This window comes from Somniosus microcephalus, chromosome 23 (assembly GCF_052327205.1).
Source record: "Somniosus microcephalus isolate GS21.2 chromosome 23, FLI_Smic_1.0, whole genome shotgun sequence".
Taxonomy (NCBI): domain Eukaryota; kingdom Metazoa; phylum Chordata; class Chondrichthyes; order Squaliformes; family Somniosidae; genus Somniosus; species Somniosus microcephalus.
Window position 1 is genome coordinate 40284876 of NC_141009.1, and position 18896 is coordinate 40303771.

The 18896-nt window shown below is 42.8% G+C and overlaps 1 protein-coding gene across 6 annotated transcripts in view; it reads right to left on the minus strand.

Moving 5' to 3' along the window:
- astn2 (astrotactin 2) overlaps positions 1-18896 on the minus strand; it is a 1941856-nt gene that overhangs the window by 55650 nt on the left and 1867310 nt on the right. For 5 of the 6 annotated variants that reach the window (XM_085965839.1, XM_085965837.1, XM_085965836.1 and 2 more), the window contains 2 exons: positions 9210-9310; positions 2876-3059 (listed from right to left, as the gene is read on the minus strand). In XM_085965839.1, the coding sequence (XP_085821965.1) occupies positions 2876-3059; positions 9210-9310 (285 nt within the window). Of the gene's footprint in view, positions 1-2875; positions 3060-9209; positions 9311-18896 lie in introns of those variants that run through there. The other variant, XM_085965840.1, reaches the window with a different exon arrangement.

Here is an 18896-nt window from a genome sequence, read left to right on the forward strand (position 1 = left end):
CCTCACAACCGCTCGGCCCGAGACACAGAGCGGGGGAGCAGCAGCGGTCGGCCGTCAACTGCGCGGCCCGAGACACCAAGTGGGGGAGCGGCAGCGGCCGGCCGTCAACCACGCGGCCCTCTAAACTGCCCTGGCAACGCCGGGCCCCCCCAGCTAATTTGTTATAAAAAAAAGTATATTCACTGATTCACCATGAGCAACACCATGGGAGAGCTACTAGTGTTTTAAGTAAATCCTGCTGTCCAGCTTGCATTTTACATGGTTTTGTGCAATAAATGCAAAATTGGCTCCAAATTTGATTGAGGACATCCCCACAGTCTACTCCAGCGCATGTCAGGGTGATAACTAATCAGCTGCATTCAACAATAATGGACTTTACCAATGCTCTCATCTTTCAATCAACCTTCCCATCCTTGGCTCCTCAACAGTACAAATGACTGTCAATTATTACTTACTGGCATTTTATAGACTCCTATGAATTGCACACAGATGAATAGATAGCGGGGAGTGATTATAAAACTGTGATTTAATCGAGGAGGTTAGGAGACGTCAAACTCAAGCAGTTTATGAACGCCATTTGAACTTTAAGATTGGGTTTCAGCCTTGAAATAACTCCCTTCTTTCTATCTGTCATGAGCTGGACATGTTTATTTATACCATCACATATCTCAATCTTCAGTTCTGCTCCTGTATCTGGCAGCTGTGCGAGGTAGAAAAGCTGAAGACCAGCTTAACATGAACTTTTTGGTGTGCTAAGGATCTCCTGCTGTGGGAAGAAATACTCCTTTGATGTTGGGTGATAAAAATAATCGAGAGAACAGAAACTGGGTTCGAATTTTTTTTTTACAAGCAGCAGCCTTGGAAGTTTTGTTTCTCGTTTCATTGGTGTCCTGGCAGCTGGAGATAAATGGAACATGGCATTGGCAACAGAGTGTAAAAGCTATTTGTGTTGCCATTACTGTCATTTTTCAATTCCCCTCCGCCCCTGTAATTTTTCCTCTCTCTCTCGGAGGACTGGGTAAATTAAATCAAGGTACGGATCGGCCATGATCGACTCGAATGGCAGAGCAGGCTCGAGGGGCTGAATGGCCTCCTCCTGTTCCTATGCTGAGGTAATGATTGGCAGGCATTGTCTGCACATTTCTACCTTGTCACATGTGAGTGTAGATAGGCTACTTAGCCATGGGGGACATCACAGCTGAGCTTATTCCTATGCTAGGAACAGCAGTAGGCCCCTCGAGCCTGTCATGGCTGACCTGTATTTTAACTCCCTCTACCCACCTTGGTTCTGTAACCCTCCATACCCTTGCGTAATGAAAAGTCTATCAATCTCAAGATTTGAAATCGTCAATTGACCAAGCCTCAACAGTTTTTTGGGGGAGAGAGTTCCAGGTTTCTACTACCCTGAGTGCTTCCTGACAACACCCCTGAACAGCCTAGCTCTAATTTTAAGATTATAGGATCATAGGAACGGGAGTCGGCCATTTAGCCCCTTGAGCCTGTTCCGCCATTCATTGAGATCATGCCTGACCTGTGACCTAACTCCATAAACCTGCCTTTTCCCCATATCCCTTAATACCTTTGTTATGCCCCTTTGTTCAGGACTCCCCCACCAGAGGAAATAATTTCTCTCTATCTACCCTATCAACTCCTTTAATCAGCTTAAACACCTCCGTTAAATCACCCCTTAATCTTCTATACTCAAGGGAACACAGGTCTATACTCAAGGGAACACAGGTCTAATCTATGCAACCTGTCCTCATAATTTAACCCGTTCAGCCCCGGTATCATTCTGCTCACCTGACATCCACATATGTGCAGTATCCAACATGGGCGACTGGATACAGCTGGTCTCAGAACCTCTGACTGATCTTTTGAAATCACTTCTAGAAGCCCGGCTAGTGATTAGCTAACTGAGCAAAACTCAGGCATCGAAACTGGGATCTTCCTGGTTTATCTGTACGGTTCAGTTCCACCCAAGATAGCGCACCTACCAAGTGAACAATGAGGGCAACCTGACCGGTAAATACAAAGGATGTACATTGGGGTCCAGGGATGGAAAGGAAGCAAACTACACAACTGATTGCTGAATTCTCGAGTGTACCAACACCACCTCCGATTCCGACAGGTGTCCTATTTGCATGAGATGGCTGACTATGAATTATTTTATCTTTTTTTCTGTCAATTCCAACCAGGCTTACTGAAGCAGGATAAGCGAGAGGCTGGGAAGCAGTCTGCAATCAGCAAAAAGATAGTGAAAGTTAAACGCTTTCAAACAAAAAGTTGGGAAAAATTGCATGTGGATTCCCCAACGCCCCTCCAAATGGTAATGAAACAAACCTTCGGAATATCTATTAAATCTTAAATCTTCTTTCCTTTATCATATGTCCTCTGCCACAACATTTCCTATAGCGGGAACCATGATATTTCACACAGCATATGATTATCTCCATCTGTAACCCTGGAGCCTGCTCTTAACCAGATGTTCGTTCAGCTCCCTTTCAGCAGTGTTAACTGATGCGGCATTAACCACTTTATCTGGGGCTCCATGGCTGTGGCAGTCACATGTGGCATGCCACGGTCTGTCAGCTACTGTCGATGCACACTGCAAACCGGATGGGTTGCAGCAGAGGAACTGGTGCTTGAGAAACTGCACACGTTTACGTTCATGATTTTAGGAGCTGCAATTCATTCATCCAGCATCTCAGGCCAAGTACTGCAGCCATATAAATGGTGCGCCGCTCCCGGAGGAAGGCTGCTGGTTTCCTGTACATTTTCTGAAAGGATATCTGGTGTGCATTTTCAGTGTGTGTTATAGGCCTGACACCGGAAACACATTGTTAAAAAAAACATTGTTAATTAGGAAACAGGTTACCTTGGACCGAGTTCATCTTCACTGCGCCACCCAAAGTCACCAAATTTTTCATAATGGGAGTTATAGTGATGTATCACTCGGTAAACCATAGGGGAGGAGATCTCCATCAGCATGTTGTAGGCGGTTTGCTGCTCTTTCCCACTGGTGTAGCCATTAAATAGGCTGTAGATAATCTCCGCTATTTCTGCATAAAACAAATGAGCGTTAGAAACAACTTTGACATCCTATCGCAAAACTAGTGTAAAAAATCCACTCGCACATCAACCCTCTGAGTGCTAACTTCCTCATCCAGCTAACGTTGGGCTGTGAGAGCTGCTGATTAATTTACTTGGCGCTGGCAAGTACTGCCATATTTGGGCACAATTTGCACGACAAGGATTGACCCTGTAAAGCTACCAAGTATTTTCTTTGGTGTTTAGTAAACTTCTAAAAGCCCCACTCTAGAGACCTGAGCACAAAATCTAGGCTGACGCTCCAGTGCAGTTCTAAGGCAGTGCTGCACTGTTGGAGGTGCCGCCTTTTGGATGAGATGTTAAACCGAGGTCCCGTCTGCCCTTTCAAGTGGCCCGTAAAAGACCCCAATGCACTTTTCAAAGAAGAGCAGGTGAGTCCTGTCTAATCCCTCAACCAACACCTAAAAACAGGTGATCTGGTCATTTGTCTCATTGCTGTTTGTGGGACATTGCTGTGCGCAAATTGGCTGCCGTTTTTATTACAACAGTGACTACACTAAAAAAAAAACTTAATTGGTTGTAAAACACTTTGGGACATTTTTGTACAGATCTCAATCAGATGATTAAGATCTTCTTGGCCTTGTAGGGATGTGATGTCATGTGAGGTTCCAGGATGCGTATTGGAGTGAAGGATTTGTTATTTATTTGCAGGTGCGGGAGAAGGAGGTTTGAGAGTGATGACAAAGGTAGACTTTGTTAAACAGACGAGAACACTTAATTGATACGCTGTGCTTTGATGCCCATTGCAGCTTACAGTGAGGAATTGTTGGGTCAAATGGCTTGTTTCTGTGCTGTATGTTCTATGTAATTCTCAGAGTAACAGTCATCCTGATGTTCTCATTCATGTTGTTCTGCCTCAAAAGCAGCTAGGGTCACCGCCTCAGGAATATACGTGCCCAGTCCTCCTTAGATGACCAAGTTGTACAGGGTGCAACAAGCAACAACTATGCAGGACAAGAGCAAACATGGATTGTTTGCAATAAAAACAGAAAATGCTGGAAACACTCAGCAAGTCAGGCAGCGTCTGTGGAAAGAGAAGCAGAGTTAGCGTTTCAGGTCGATGACCTTTCATCAGAACTGGAACGTTAACTCTGTTTCTCTCTGCACAGACGCTGCCTGACCTGCTGAGGGTTACATGCAATGTACAGCACAGAAACAGGCCATTCGGCCCAACTGGTCCATGCTGGTGTTTATGCTCCACACGAGCCTTCTTCCATCCATTTTCGTTGCACCCTATCAACATAACCTTCTATCTACCCAGCATTTTCTCTTTTTATTTCAGATTTCCAGCATCCGCAGTATTTTGCTTTTGTTTCGATGGATTGCTCGCCTGTTGTCACACACAATCTGGACATTGAGCAAGTGGCAGCCCTTTCTGGTCAGGAAGTTGAGAGGGTTAACTGTAGGAGTCTGCAAAGCAAAGTGGGTGTCATCTGTTGCACCCTGCCATGAAACTGCTGCCTTGCTGAGATACCATTCGAGCTGAATTTCCTAACCTTTTGGAATAGTGTATCAGTTACCCAATGAATACATGCCTGGACAGCACCCTGTCTGATATTACACAGATCTTTCTGTAGCTGCCTGAAATGATCCAGTGGCATAAACGTTGAATGCCCTTATGACCTTCATAGACACAGGCAAAACTGTCCAGGCAGATGGCCTTGGCCACAGGTCTTCACGCAGTAGGGCGCACAACTTTCCTAGTGCTCCTTTCTTCCATCTTACATAAGAACATAAGAATTAGGAGCAGGAGTAGGCCATATGGCCCATTGAGCCTGCTCCGCCATTCAATAAGATCATGGCTGCACTTCTACATCAACTCCATTTACCCGCCCTATCCCCATATCCCTTGATTCCTTTACTGCCCAAAAATCTATCGATCTCTGTCTTGGATATATACTCAACGACTGAGCATCCACAGCCCTCTGGGGTAGAGAATTACAAAGATTCACAACCCTGAGTGAAGAAATTTCTCCTCATCTCAGTCCTAAATGGCCGACCCCTTATTCTTCTTCTGCAACTCCCTCTCCCCCTCCATTATAATGACAAATGAAGGAATGCCCTACCTGCTTCTCAAAACCTCTCATTGTGGGTGCGGAAAAAAATATCCTTGTGGTCTTACAGTCCCACAAGCAGTCAGAAGCAAGTCTAGTACCGCTTAGATAAAAAAGCCCCCAAAAAAGCTTCAAACACTCTTTCCCAGCTCCTGTAATCAGTTTTCACAATCTCTGCACTCTGCAGGCTCAAATCCACCTCACTTCTGCCAGACTCTGCCCTCACGGATGACGGGTACGCTTATATCACTCTACTTTACACCTTCTGCATTGCAAGAGTAACTTCCACAGCCTCTGGCCTTGATTTTAACTCGGGTAAATTAGTTCTTTGGATACTGAGCGTGGGCAGATTGTGAGGGGGCCCAAGCATGGATTGGGAACTGGGGTGCATCAACGCTGGGGCAAATGGTATTGGGAAAAGGCCTGAAGATTAGGCTGCGCCAATCTTGCACCGTAAAAATGATGAAGACGGTGAAATGTTTTGGAGTCGTTACCTTTAAAAGAGTTACAAAGTCCAAATAGCACTTTTAACTTGTATTTGGTGAGAATGGTGAGGGAGTATCAAGGCAAAACAGCCTGTCAGTTTCGTGTGATATGGTTACTTTCTTTCACGGCCTCTTTAGACAAGTGTCTTGAAGACACCAAGCAGTAGGGATGATAAATGACTAGCTGCCCTCTTTTGAAAATACCTGGGAAGAGTCTGGCTTAAATCAAATAACCTCACAAATCAGTCTGTGAAATTGTTAGATAAGACTTTACTACAGTACATAGATTTTAAGTCAATGGGTTAGTTATGAAGAAGATCTACAGTGTGACAAAGATATCGTCTGTTCGGTTGTGGTATTTATGGAGGCTCATCAATTTTCAACTTCAGGGGGTATTTTCTTTCAAGGAAACTATTCTAATTTGCAACCGTTGACCTTCAATGAACTTTATAGACAGGAGGGAGGGATTAACTGACACAAGACTACTAGTTCCACAAAACATCTCTGCCCCCAACGACACTGCCATTCTGAAATAAGTAAGCTTTTGACTCATTTCACCTGTTTTAAGGTTAGGATTATTAAAATGAATTGTAAATAATTCATCCAATTTTCAAAATGTTATGATTAAATGTTTCATCTGAATAAGCTGGGACCAGAACTAAACCTGGTGCTTGTGCAGAAATAGGGTTAACATTGATTTGAAGAGCCAAGTCCTGATAACAGGTGATGTTGGGAGATTCCTCGCACAGTTAGTTCCCTATCTATAACAAAAACAGATTACCTGGTCATTATCACATTGCTGCTTGTGGGAGCTTGCTGTGCGCAGATTGGCTGCCGCGTTTCCTACATTACAAAAGTGACTACACTTCAAAAGTACTTAGTTGGCTGTAAAGCACTTTGGGACGTCCAGTGGTTGTGAAAGGCGCTATATAAATGCAAGTCTTTCTTTTTTTTTCTTTCTTTATCTCATTCCTGCCATCGGAGGGGGTGGGTGATGATGCGGGAGGAAATGGGACATTTTCATGGGAGGGGAGGGGAAATCTGGAGTGCTGGTTACCTCAACCAGACAAGAACACTGGAGCGATCAGATTGCTACCCATCTTAAGTCGCAAAGACATTGATAATTGCCGCAAGCGTGCTCCAGGGTTCTGATGTGATTACTAAGCTCTGGTGCCTTCTCTTCCTCTCCCCAAACTGCCTAAAAAAACAAAAAGCTTCAAAAACTCTTTCCCAGCTCCAGTAATCAGTTTAACTGCCCACTCTGTCTCATCGCCTTATCAATACTTCCTGATTTACTTCATTTTCTCTCCAGCCAACTTTCTGGTGTTCTGCACGATCAGTCTGGGCCTTTCACCTAAGTTTTCAACAAAAAAGCTGTTGCCACTTGAGAAAAATCAAACAAAGGAAAGGCTGAAAATAGTGTTTACTTATACTTCCCACCCGCCCTCCAAACAACCATTAATTAGTTGTGTTTCTACAAGTTAAGGCAGCTTAATAATTCTGATGGTTTCCCATTCAGTGAAGTTGATTCTAGCAATATCCGAGGTACCTTTGTCTGGAGTTGGTGTCAGGTGAAAAGCAATAACAGTACAAAAAATATCATGGCCCAGATATTCCGATCCCTACAGGTGGGTTCGCGCTGTGTACCCACCCGTAGGGACATCGGAAATGCCGGTTTCAGGCATGCATGCGCTGAAAACCGGCATTTCTGATCTGTCAAGAATGCTCTTGACAGATCCTCTGGCTGCCCTGGAGAAGGGCCTCTGAGGGTGGAGAGTTCCGCTTTTTGGAGACTCTCCTTCCGCAGAAAACCCTTACTATTCTTACGCCTGGTAAAAGCAGGTGTAAGGCCTGCTTTTACCAGGATAAGAGTTCAAAAAAGTTTTTTTTTAAAATCACAGATTTATCATTTAAAAATACTTTTAAAAAGGTAGTTTATTTTTAGCCCTGTATTTAACTTTATATATTTTATTCAAAAATTTAAACTTTTGTTTAAAATATTTAATTTATTGTAATTTCAAGTCATTTTAAAAATGTGATGGTTTTTAAAAAATGTATTTAAAGTTTTACTATGATTTTGGGGTGATCTCCATTAATAAATTTGACAGGTCTATCTGTCAATTGTATGAAGGGAGATTCCCTTCTGTGATTGGCTCCCCATGGCCCACGTGATCCCAGGGACGCTGGCGAACCGCATGCACCCCTGGGATACGTGGGCCCTGCACACTTGCAGTTGGAGAGGCCCAGCATCGGAACTATACGCACCTCGGGAGCCCTCAGGTAAGCACGCGGGAAGCCTCTGATCAGAAAATACGGCCCATTGAATCAAAAGGAAATGTGAAAACAGAAAAAGAAAATATTAAGTTCAAAAGAAACAGGAATTAAACAAAGAAGGTAAAAAAAAAGACAAAGCAACTACAATAAAGTTTCACTAGTAGTTAGAATAAAGCTTTTACTTTAAAAAAAGAAAGATAATCATTTTTAAGGGGAAAATCATTTAAAATCTTAAGGAAGATGTTTCCACTTGTGTGAGTGACCAAAATTAGGGGCCAAAAATATAAGATAATCACTAATTATTCCAATAGGGAATTCAGGAGAATCTTCTTTACTCAGAGAGTGGTTAGAATGTGGAACTCGGAGTAGTTGAGGTGAATAGCACAGATGCATTTAAGCAGAAGCTAAATAAGTACATGAAGGAGAAGGTTTTGCTGATCGGGTTAGATGAAGTAGGGTGGGAGGAGGCTCGCGTGGAGCATAAACACTGACATGGACCAGTTGGACTGAATGGTCTGTTTCTGTGCTGTAAATTCTATGTAAAGAAAACAACCAATAACATATTTTTTATTCATTCACAGGATGCGGGCGTTGCTGGCGAGGCCAGCATTTATTGCCCATCCCTAATTGCCCTTGAGAAGGTGGTGGTGAGCCACCTTCTTGAATCGCTGCAATCAGTGTGTTGAAAGTACTCCCACGCTGCTGTTAGGGAGGGAGTTCCAGGATTTTAACCCAGCGATGATGAAGGACTGGTGATATATTTCCAAGTCAGGATGGTGTGTGACTTGGAGGGGAACTTGCAGGTGGTGGTGTTCCCATGCACCCGCTGCCCTTATCCTTCAAGGTGGTAGAGGTCGCAGGTTTGGGAGGTGCTGTCAAAGACGTTTTGGCGAGTTGCTGCAGTGCATCTTGTAGATGATATGCACTGCAGCCACGGTACGCCGGTGGTGGAGGGAGTGAATGTTTAAGGTGGTGCATGGGGTGCCAATCAAGTGGGCTGCTTTGTCCTGGATGGTGTCGAGCTTCTTGAGTGTTGTTGGAGCTGCACTCATCCAGGCAAGTGGAGAGTATTCCATCACACTCCTTACTGGTGCCTTGTAGATGGTGGAAGGGCTTTGGGGAAGTCAGGAGGTGAGTCACTCCTTGGTTTGCTTGGATGCATTGCCTGGCCTGAAGGTTGGGTTGGTATTGTGACACTCATACACTGGAACTGTACACCAATATCAGCCAGAAAATAGTACAGCTCATCAAAAGGGTCTGCTTCAAAAAAATTGAGAAAAAAACCTACCTTCTGCCTTGATGTCATCAATCAGTGGGCAGGAGGTTCTCATGGTGACTGTGGTTGGCTCAGAGCGTCTCCCTCTGCTGTCCAAAGCATACAGCGTAAACCTGAAACAATAAGAGCGCACATGGCAGGTACGAGTCTGAGGGAGATCCACATGGAGGCCGTAAAGGTGAGATATTCGTGCATGTGTTACAATACTAAATGTAACTGTATGGTTATTAAATTATACCAAGTATTGTAACGTGTACTGTGGTCTCTGTGGCCCTGTAATTTTGCTTCCCAGCTCCATCATAATTGTCTTTAGAATAAGCTCCTGAGAATTGCCCCACAACACTGTTATCCAATGAGGCTATCATTACAACCTCACAATTTCAGTTTTGCTGTCACTTCTATTAGAAATCAAGTTATTCGAGATTACAAAAAAATACTACAACTGCACTTCGATCAGATGACATTTATAGATTACTCGAGCGTAGCTTTCATGATTTCGACCATCATCTATTAAATAACAACCTGTCATTATTCTGAGCCCTCATAAATAATATTTTGAGAGCTTTAGGATATCCTCACTGTGCTAAACAAGAAGCTAACATGTCACTTTTTCCGAAGAAGGTGAAAAATGAGAGGACAATAAGCATATGTACAATAAGAGGCATTGGTTAGAAGGCATCTTAAAGTTATTGCTTGATCAGGGTAAATACGTGGTAACAAAAGCTGTATAAGGAAGTGCATTTTCGTCAGCTTGTTTATAGTCACAGGGAGAAAGCCTTGTGCTCTGCTGTAGCACAAATTTCTTTGAAGAATGAAAGCACATGATTTGGGCATACTTGCGAATTAGTCACTGGCATTTCAGAAGATGAAGAATGGAGATGGCGGGAGATGGGTGGTAAGATGGCATAAGGTAACACAAAATGGGAAGCAAACAAACCTCTTAAACTGCTTGCACATTAATACATTTCTAGCCTGTACGGATGTTACTCAGAGTGAGCATCACCACCTTCTTGTTTAGCAAAACAGGAAAATGGCTCCTCTGAACTTATTAAAATTAAATTAAAGAAGCGTAAGAAAAATGATTGAAAAAGACAGTGCTCCAAAATGCTTATAACGATATCTAAAGGATCAATATATTTTTTTTAAATGTAATTATATTTAGGCAAATAGATAAGCAATGTATACAGAAACCCTTACACCCAAAACACAAAGAAAAATACAAATAACTGGGGAACTGACTAATTTTATAATCTCGCTAGTGGATATCCTCTGGCAGTAATCTAAGGGTACAGGGGGAGATTTAAAGGCCACTCGCCCAGCGGAAATGGGGCATTGTTGCACCAAAAATCACGGGGAAGAACTTAAAAAAAAATGTATTCCTGGGATTTATTGCCCATCCCTAATCGCCCTTGAGAAGGTGGTGGTGAGCCGCCTTCTTGAACCGCTGGAGCCCTTGTGGTGAAGGTACTCCCACAGTGCTGTTAAGGAGGGAGTTCCAGGATTTTGACCCAGTGACGATGAAGGAATGGCAATGTATTTCCAAGTCAGGATCATAGAATGGTTACGGCATGGAAGAAGGTCATTCAGCCCGTCGAGCCCGTGCCGGCTCTCTGCAAGAGCTCTTCAGATAGTCCCACTCCCCCGCCCTTTCCCCGTAGCCCTGCAAATTTCTTTCCTTCAGATACTTATCCAATTCCCTTTTGAAAGCCGTGATTGAATCTGCTTCCACCACCCTTTCAGGCAGTGCATTCCAGATCTTAACCACTCTCTGCATTAAAACGTTTTTTCTTACGTCGCCTTTGGTTCTTTTGCTAATCACCTTAAATCTGTGTCCTCTGGTTCTCGACCCTTCTGCCAACGGGAACAGTTTCCCTCTATCTACTCTGTCCAGACCCTTCATGACCCTTCATGAACACCTCTATCAAATCTCCTCTCAATCTTCTCTGCTCCAGGGAGAACAACCCCAACTTCTCCAGTCTATCAACGTAACTGAAGTCTCTAATTCTTGCAATCATTCTCATAAATATTTTCTGCACCCTCTTAAAGGCCTTCACATCCTTCCTAAAGTGTGGTGCCCAGAATTGGACACAATACTCCAGTTGGGGCCGAACCAGTGTTTTATATAAGTTCATCATAATTTCCACATTTTTGTACTCTATACCTCTATTCATCAATCTCAGGATCCCGTATGCCTTTTTAACTGCTTTCTCAGCCTGCCCTGCCACCTTCAACGATTTGTGCACATATACCCCGAGGTCTCTCTGTTCGTTCAGCCCCTTCAGGATTGTACCATTTAGTTTACATGTCCTCTCCTCATTCTTTCTATCAAAATGTATCAGTTCACACTTTTCTGCCACGTGTCCACCCATTTCACCAGCCTGTCTATGTCTTCCTGAAGTCTATCACTCTCCTCCTCACTTCACTATACTTCCAAGTTTTGTGTCATCTGCAAATTTTGAAATTGTGCCCTGTACACCCACGTCCAAGTCATTAATATATATCAAGAAAAGCAGTGGTCCTATAACCGACCCCTGGGGAACACTACTGTATACCTTCCTCCAGTCCGGAAAACAACCGTTCACCACTACTCTCTGTTTCCTATTACTTAGCTAATTCCATATCCATGCTGCCACTGTCCCTTTTATTCCATGGGCTTCAACTTTGCTGGCAAGCCTATTATGTGGCACTTTGTTAAATGCCTTTTGGAAATCTATGTACACCACATCAACTGCATTACCCTCATCAACCCTCTCTGTTACCTCATCAAATAACTCAAACAACTTGGAGGGGAACTTGGAGGTGGTGTGTTCCCATGCACCTGCTGCCCTTGTCCTTCTAGGTGGTAGAGGTCGCGGGTTTGGGTGATGCTGCCGAAGAAGCCTTGGCGAGTTGTTGTAGTGCATCTTGTAGATGGTACACACTGCAGCCCGGTATGCTGGTGGTGGAGGGAGTGAATGTTTAAGGTGGTGGATGGGGTGCCAATCAAGCGGGCTGCTTTGTCCTGGATGGTGTCAAGCTTCTTGAATGTTGTTGAAGCTGCACTCATCCAGACAAGTGTAGAGTATTCCATCACACCCCTGACTTGTGCCTTGTAGATAGTAGAAAGACTTTGGGGAGTCAGGAGGTGAGACACTCACCACAGAATATCCAGTCTCTAACCTGCTCTTGTAGCCACAGTATTTATGTGGCTGGTCCAGTTAAGTTTCTGGCCAATGGTGACTCCCAGGATATTGATGGTGGGGGTTTCAGCGATGGTAATGCCGGTGAATGTCAAGGGGTGGTGATTAGACTCTCACTTGTTGGAGATAGTCAGTGCCTGGCACTTGTGTTGCGCGAATGTTACTGTCTATAGCATGCTGCTTCTGCTGTTTAGCATGCATGTCCACAGTGCCTCATGGATGCCCAGTTTTGAGCTGCTAGATCTGTTCTGAATCTATCCCATTTAGCATGGTGGTAGTGCCGCACAACACAATGGAGGGTGTCCTCAGTGTGAAGATGGAATTTCGTCTCCACAGGACTGTGCAGTGGTCACTGCTACCAATGCTGTCATGGACAGATGCATCTGTGACAGGTAGATTAGTGAGGACGAGGTGTTAGAAATCAGTGGTGTCCAAAATGTATATGGTTATGCGGATAAAATTATGACGCAAATAATGCTGTGTTTACATGATGGTATTAGAATTGGAGACAAAAAGTCTCTTCAGACTAGTATTAGAATAACTCGATAGATGCTTAGAATCTGCTTATGTTTTGGTTCCCTGCGGATGTTATAACATTTTGCACTGTGACGGTCACATGTGACCTTGTTTCCAGGCTAGCTGTCTCCTGTTTGTGTGCCTGACAATATTTGCTCTGCCTTTTTACAAACCTGCAAAGGAGTTAACCCTTTCCACTGACAGCTGTTTAAGTTCACCAAGCAATAACTTTAGTATTGTTGAATGAAATTTAGATATTGGACATTATTAAATTTAAGTTTCTTAATTTTAAGTGAATAATTCCCCACAGTGACAGAAGGAAAATTATGATTTGACGAATTAACCTCTTGGGCTCTTAAGCAGAGCCACAATGGATTCTCTACTTTCTTTTGTTATATGGAAGTTACCTTGTAAACTAATTGCAGCACTTCTGTCTCTAATGTTAAAACACCATGTAAACCACTTAGCTTGGAAATCACCTGTCTCTGAAATTAGAGCTAAAAAGAGAAGACACGAGAAGGGGAAATCTACCTGAAGTTAAAGGGGATAATTAAATTTTCATTAAAATAAACTGGTTGAGAGCAGTCTTAGGTGATCCTGCCAATTGCTGTGTATCAAGTGAAAATATTTTTGGGGAAATAAGAAATTGAACATTGACAAAACCTGTCAGTCCAACAATACTGCTGTTTGGATTTTGGAATAAGTTTGAAATGACAAAATGGACTCAGGCACTATATATTGGGTTACTTTTGGGAAAATAAAAGATCCTCTAAAATAATGATAAACAAATAAAAAGGTGTTAATAACTTGGACGAAGTAAGAACATTTGATATATCTTTTCTATCTTAAATATTGTACTGGACAGTAAAGTTCCTCCAGGGCTCATGAATGAGATAGGAATGGTAATTAATGGGATGTGTAAAATGGAGAGAGGAAGTGATTGAGGGTGTGAGATAGAAACAGGAGAGTTACACCACCAAATGGAATTTTCCTAGCTTTCTTGTGAAATTCAGGAAAGTGCAGTTACGAATAGTAAATTGACAGCTTTCTCTTGGAGACATTTGTGTCCCTGCCTATAATGAACTTTTTAAGAAAACTGCATTTGATAGCCTGGCCACTACCCGAGACATCGGGAACATGCAGTGGGATATGAGCAAAGATCTCCAGACAATCTTTTGATAAGATCACCTGAAAGCCCGAGAATGGCTTGTATCGGATGGCACATGTGGCATGATATTGAGATATCGTTTTGAGTGTGCAAGTGTGATTTGTTACGTATGAAGCAATTACCATCGGGAAATGCGTGGTGAAGAATGTGTCTCAGACATGCTCAGTTACTTGACAACAGCAAGACATGAAATGGTCAATGTGGCTTAGGAGAGTGAGACAACTTTTAAAGCATTGACACATACTCCATCGTGAATCTATCTAATTAATGAAACAATCAGAATAGAATTAAACACACTGGTACCTGTTAGAGGGATTGAAATCATAGTTGAAGCCAAGAGTTACATAGAATTTGGATTGGGACAATTGAGGTTAGGGAGATATAAATTTAGTAAGAATTATCCATAAGATGGATATGAGTAAAAGAGAGATCTGGAGAATCTTTTAAGTCCATGATTTGTTGAATAGATGTTAAACTGTAGTGTCGCTTGAAGTGATTGTAAGACTGAATTATAACTGTGACTAAAAATTGTGTTTTGTAGGTAACAGAGCATGGGAAAAACCAGTACGAATCCAGTATGAGGTGGTTTTGGTGGTGCCTCCTGTGTCACTACTACCTCAATTAACATGCTTTACGGCTCTAATAGGACCTGTCCTATTAATAGCCCCAGTTTCTGCTTCACACCACATCTACCCACAACCATCAACCAACACGTTTTACTCAATGTCAAAACCTATGCTCAAGTGAAACTGACAGTAAATGAGACACTTAAGTATGAGCTGCACAATTATGTGGCACAATTGGGTACGACATTCTCCTGTTGTCTGAGGGCTTCAGTGAGCTCGTGATGTGACTGAACTCCCCCCTAAAGCACTTTTATGTTTTGGAGCAAGACAACTCAAGAATAGCTAGTGAAATTGACAGCATAGGGGACAATTCACACTGGTGGGATATTGGGCTTAATATATCAGCACACCCTTAGGTTCGTATTATTTCACATGCTCTGCTAGTTCTCCAACTTGCAATGATAGTGTATTTGATATATGTACTTGATATATGTACCCCGTGTAGTAAGACTCTGGTGCATAAGCCAATTGTGTACTCATGCCTATGACTAACCAGCACTAACAAATTAATTGAGCACACCGAAAGAGACGATCCGAAACAATGAAGAGACGACCCCAGGTGGGGTAAGACCAGGAAAGATAGAAGAAACAGCGGATACCGCAGGCGGGACAGAATTAGAACACTGGAACAGTGAACTGAATTTGAGTAAGGGGTCGGAGGTTGCTCCTCCCCCTCAAAGGAATGGACTGAAAGAAAGGGGGAAATCTTCATTTCTGAGTCTCCCTACTAATTAACACCCAAATTGAGAAAGCAGTAAGTAAGTTAGGGGACCACGAGTGGTGGGGAGTAGCCTATAATGCCATCCAGCATCCCTGGGCATGAATGTTATCAGCAGGCCTAGTGATTGCCCAGTGTCTGGTCTTAATAGTTCTTATTATGATGTCTTGTTATTTGAGATGTCTAACCCTCCAATTGAACTGTTGAACTAACAATTTAGAGCTGGCATGATGTATGCAAAATTGAAAGTGAGAGGTCGAAATAGAGTTTTCTCCCTCTCAAGGTGGGGAGTATGTTAGAAATCAGTGGTGTCCAAAATGTATATGGTTATGCGGATAAAATTGCGATGCAAATAATGCTGTGTTTACATGATGGTATTAGAACTGGGGACAAAAAGTCTCTTCTAGTAAAGAAAGAAAGACTTCCATTTATATAGCGCCTTTCACGACCACCAGATGTCTCAAGGCGCTTTACAGCCAATGAAGTACTTTTGAAGTGTAGTCACTGTTGTATTGGGGGAAATGCGGCAGCCAATTTGCGCACAGCATAATGACCAGACAATCTGATTTTTGTTATGTTGATTGAGGGATAAATATTGGCCAGGACACCGGGGATAACTCTCCTGCTCTTCTTTGAAATAGTGCCATGGGATCTTTTACGTCCACCTGAGAGAGCAGGATTAACGTCTCATCTGAAAAACGGCATCTCCGACAGTGCAGCACTCCCTCAGCACTGCACTGGAGTGTCAGCCTAGATTTATGTGCTCAAGTCGCTGGAGTGGGACTTGAACCCACAACCTTCTGGCTCAGAGGCGAGTGTGCTACCCACTTTTTTTTTAATAAATATACTTTATTGAACATTAAGAACATTTACAACATCTTGATCATTTCATTGTATGATACAAATCAATTCCGCCGCTCTGCACAGCCATTCCGCCACCACATTTTAACATCAAAACCTGAAGTTTAATTTGTCTCCTGTAACATATATTAATCAATTGTACTTTAAAAATTGGTTGTAAAATACTATCCTTAAATTCCTTTCTGAATAAAACATCCACAGAGCCTTATAATGATCTTTTAGCTTATATTTATAATACTCTTTTAGAATGATTCTCCTCCCCTTAAAAACAGAGCATTCCTTCTTTGCAAACTGAACATTAAATTAATTGCCGCTCCGCTAGACTTGGGCAGACTCTCCAGCAATCCCCATCTAAAAATTGAGTCCCACGGGATTCCCATTCTCGCTCTTCGGTCCCCACCCAGCAAAAAAGCTTCACACAACTGTCGAACATAGTACTTAAAGTCATTTAACTGCGGACATAACACCAGTAAATGGGACAGAGTCTCATCCTGTGTCCCACACATTGGGCAAGTTGCCGCCTCCACTCGCCCAATCTTGCATAAGACCGTCATGGTAAAAATCCAGTTATGAGCCAATTTGAAATCCAGTTCAATACACTCTGGACATTTAAAATTCGCCCACACTCCCTTCCAAATCCTGTTGAAGTCCAGCTGTGGGTATATACTCTGACAAAACTCCTGACCAGCAGGTGTCTTGAACCTCCATTCTCTAAATACCTCATAGAAATCTCGAGTATTACAGTTGTCAAATTGGACCAACTCTCCCCCTTTCTCCAGCAGAAAGCTTGGAAAATCGGGATGCATTTTACTTCCTTTGGAGATTTCCGTATTTATTTCTTCCATCCAATCCTGTGGCATTGCCCTCACAATCTTCTCATACATAATTCCTATTGCTTTTTCCTCCACCTCCTGATCCCCCTCCCACACCATGTCCCTCACTATCGCTTCCGGCAAGCAACCTGGAATCACCTCATATAATACATCTTTCACAGATATAATCCCAGCTTTTATAAAAGCTTGATTAAATAAAACCTCTCCTTCGATGTTGACCCACCTGTTCAAAAATAAGGGCTGTTCTAAAAATTCCTTAGCCCCCTTGGGCATAAACTGCACACTTTAAAAAAAATTGGGCCCAAGTCTCTACAACCCCCTTATAAAACCTAGGGAGAAGTTTAATCGATTTCAAAAACATAATATTGTATTCCATATACAATAGCCCCTGCCCTCCTATCCCACTTCGTTTAAAAAAATGCTCAAAACAACTCTTCCAAAAACTTGTATTTGACTTCTGAAGAAATCTCTTCACCCATTTGATTCTAAAGGATTTTTTCTTCAAATCAATATCTGGGAAATTGAGTCCTCCCTGATTTCTCCGTCCAATGATGGTATTGTAAGCCACCAAGGCTGGTTTCCCTTCCCGTAAAAACCTCACACAAGCCTCTCGGATGGACTTTTCCGCCCACTCCGGAATATCCTCCACTGTCAATAAGTACCATAGCTTAGATAGCAGGAGGGCAGACACCACTGTCGCTCTTCCTTGCACTTTCAACCACCGTCTTTCCCATCTTCCCAAAATCTTTTTAATTTTCACAACCTTCGGTTCCCAATTTAATCGATCCACTTCATCCCTGTCTTTCTTGCACCCCATATGCACCCCCAGAACTTCCAAAACCTCCACCACCTTAAAGGGACATTCCCCCAACCATTCCCCACTACCCCTCCCTGCAACCAGGCATTGGGACTTACTATAATTCACTCTGGCTCCTGAAGCTCTACAATATTCCTCCACTACATCCATAGCTTTCCTCACTGACTCCCCATTTCTCAATGTTAAGGCTGTGTCATCTGCATATTGGTGTATCACCGACACCAGCCCGGAACTGGGAACCACAATCCCAACTACACCTTGTTTCTTTCGCATCATGTAACCTAATGGTTCTGCTACCAATGTGTACAGGGGACAACCCTGTCTCACTGACCTCTATCGGAAAATACTTGGATAAAAAACCATTACATTTAACACAGCTAAATATGTTTGAATAAAAAATCCTTATCCACTGAATGAAATTTTCCTTGAAACCAAATGCTTCAATAAAAACTCATGAGAGATCCTATCAAAAGCTTTCTCTTGATCTATCTTTAATACATAAGCCTCCCTCCCACTCTCTTCCATGAGCTCTATCGCATCTCGGATTGAGACCACAGGGTCTGCGATGTCCCGGCCTATGACTCCATAGGACTGAGAGGGCCAAACTATCTGCGGTAACACCTCCTTCAAACGATTTGCCATAACCCTCGCCAAGATCTTATAATTCACATTTAATAATGTGATGGGCCTCCAATTCTTCAGATCCCATCTATCCCCTTTATTTTTATAAGCTAAGCTTATGATCCCTCTCCTCATAGATGGGGCCAGGCTTCCCTCAATTTTAATTTCCTTAAAAACTTCTAAGAGCAATGGACTTAAAATCTCAAAAAATTCTTCATAAAATTCTGCACGTAGTCCATCGGACCCTGGGCTTTCCCCCCTCCTTCATTCCACTTATTGCTACTTTTATTTCCGCTAATCCTACTTCTTTGTCACACATGCTTCTCTCGTCCTCCTTTAAACCCTCTTCAATAAAAGCAG